Source organism: Haemorhous mexicanus, chromosome 16 (genome assembly GCF_027477595.1).
Source record: "Haemorhous mexicanus isolate bHaeMex1 chromosome 16, bHaeMex1.pri, whole genome shotgun sequence".
NCBI lineage: Eukaryota > Metazoa > Chordata > Aves > Passeriformes > Fringillidae > Haemorhous > Haemorhous mexicanus.
In genome coordinates, this window is record NC_082356.1 from 9,103,089 (window position 1) to 9,105,277 (window position 2,189).

The 2,189-nt window shown below is 57.9% G+C and overlaps 1 protein-coding gene across 1 annotated transcript; it reads right to left on the reverse strand.

The window, feature by feature from the left end:
* Positions 1-1,026: 1,026 nt before the first annotated feature.
* On the reverse strand, positions 1,027-1,976 carry LOC132334641 (olfactory receptor 14A16-like). The gene has a single exon (XM_059860739.1). It carries the CDS (start codon positions 1,957-1,959, stop codon positions 1,027-1,029), a length of 933 nt encoding a protein of 310 aa, XP_059716722.1. The 5' UTR covers positions 1,960-1,976.
* Between the last annotated feature and the right edge of the window lie 213 nt (positions 1,977-2,189).

Genomic DNA, 2,189 nt, shown 5'->3' on the forward strand with positions numbered 1-2,189 from the left:
TGGCTGAGTGCAGAGGCCAGGACAAAGCTGAGTCATTTCCCTGCCATTCCCAGCCCTTCCTGGCCCCAGGGGCTGATGGCATTTGTGCTCCCTCAGGTTCATGTCCCCACACCAACAGCATGGGGGTGCTCCCCCTGCTCTGTGCAATGCAAACAGGGGCTCCTGAGCCAGTGCTGCCGTGTCTGTGCCTGCAAGGATGGGGCACCTGTGTGAGCTGGGGGAGAGGCCAGGGCTGCAGAGGGGGGATGTTGTTGGCAGCTCCATGAGGACGCTCTGGGACGCTGCCCTGGGCTGTCCAGCACACTGGGGATGGATCAGCCCCTGCTCTGCTGCTCCTTCCCATCTCCCCCAGGGCCCTTGCAGAGCACCAGCCATGCTGTTTGCCCCCAGCCTGCCCACGGCCACCCTGGGGCTGCTCACGGGGGTTTTCTGTGCTCAGCATTGTTCCTGGGTGTGTTTTTGAGAGAGCCTGGGCAAGGAGCCTGGAGCCCCCAGGGCCTGGCCTGAGGCGTCAGCGCTGCCCCAGCAGTGCCCATGGCCTGTCCCTGCTGCAGCCCTGGCACTGCCACCCTCAGGGCTGTGCCTGGCCCCAAGAGCACTCAGGCCCTACAGCAACACCAGGGCCACCAGGGCAGTGGGGCAGGGCCACGGGAGCAGCACTGGCAACACCAAGTGCTGCTGCTGCTGGGCACAGCTGCTGGGCCAGCACTGATCTGCCCCCAGCCCTGCACACAGACATTGCTGCTGCAGCTCCAGAGAAGGCAACAAAAGGGCATATCTGCAGAAAACTTTGCTGGGAGATCCTTCAGTTCCTTTAAAGCCATAAGAGTACAGCCCCACATTAACACAGACTGTGGCCACAGGGAAGGTGGAGAGAAGCAAAATGAGAAATGGCCCAAACAATGACATTCCTTTGTGGACAATATGACCAAATGGAACAGGGGACAAAAGACCCCACAACCAAACCAACAAGAAGTATCAAAGATGATTTTTATTACAATTCATTTGCAGAAATTCACCAGCTGTTTAATGTCCCTGAAAGCATCCAGTCATCAGTGTCCACACTGCAGCCTTGAGCTCCTGGTTCCTCAGGCTGTAGATGAGGGGGTTCAGGGCTGGAGGCACCACTGAGTACAGAACTGACAGGGCAAGATCCAGGGATGGAGAAGACATGGAGGGGGGCTTCAGGTAGACCAAAAATGAGGTGCTGACAAAGAGAGAGACTACAGCCAGGTGAGGGAGGCAGGTGGAAAAGGCTTTGTGCTGACCCTGATCAGAGGGGATCCTCAGGACGGCCCTGAAGATCTGCACATAGGAGAAAACAATGAACACAAAACAGCCAAGTACCAAACAGGTACTAACAGCAATGAGCCCAAGTTCCCTGAGGTAAGATTTGGAGCAGGAGAGCTTGAGGATCTGGGGGATTTCACAGAAGAACTGGCCCAGGACATTGCCATGGCACAGGGGCAGGGAAAATGTATTGGCCATGTGCAGGAGAGCATTGAGAAAGGCACTGGCCCAGGCAGCTGCTGCCATGTGGGCACAAGCTCTGCTGCCCAGGAGGGTCCCGTGGCACAGGGGTTTGCAGATGGACACGTAGCGGTCGTAGCACATGATGGTCAGGAGGGAAGGCTCTGTTCCAAGGAAGAAGATAATCAGAAAAACCTGAGCAGCACATCCTGTGTAGGAGATGGTCCTGGTGTCCCAGAGGGAATTGTGCATGGCTTTGGGGACAGTGGTGCAGATGGAGCCCAGGTCAGTGAGGGCCAGGTTGAGCAGGAAGAAGAACATGGGCGTGTGCAGGTGGTGGCCGCAGGCTACGGCGCTGATGATGAGGCCGTTGCCCAGGAGGGCAGCCAGGGAGATGCCCAGCAAGAGGCAGAAGTGCAGGAGCTGCAGCTGCTGCGTGTCTGCCAAGGCCAGCAGGAGGAAGTGGCTGATGGAGCTGCTGTTGGACATTTGCTGTGGCTGCACATGGGGACCTGTTCATGTAGAAAGGACAGTGACAAGTCAGGAGAAGCTGCTTTGAGCAAAACCTGGGCCATTCCCTGCAGACTGTCCCGCTGGGACTCACCCACACTTGTTCCCGCTCTGGGAAAACCTCCACCCAGGTCCCGGCCTGATCTCCAGCTGTGCTGGCTGAGTGTGCCAGGAGCAGCCAGGCCTGTGGGGGGGGGGCTCTTGAGGAA

What these genes read in the sequence shown, in the direction of transcription:
- LOC132334641 (XM_059860739.1), bottom strand. Translation starts at nt 1,959, where the DNA reads ATGTCCAACAGCAGCTCCATCAGCCACTTCCTCCTGCTGGCCTTGGCA.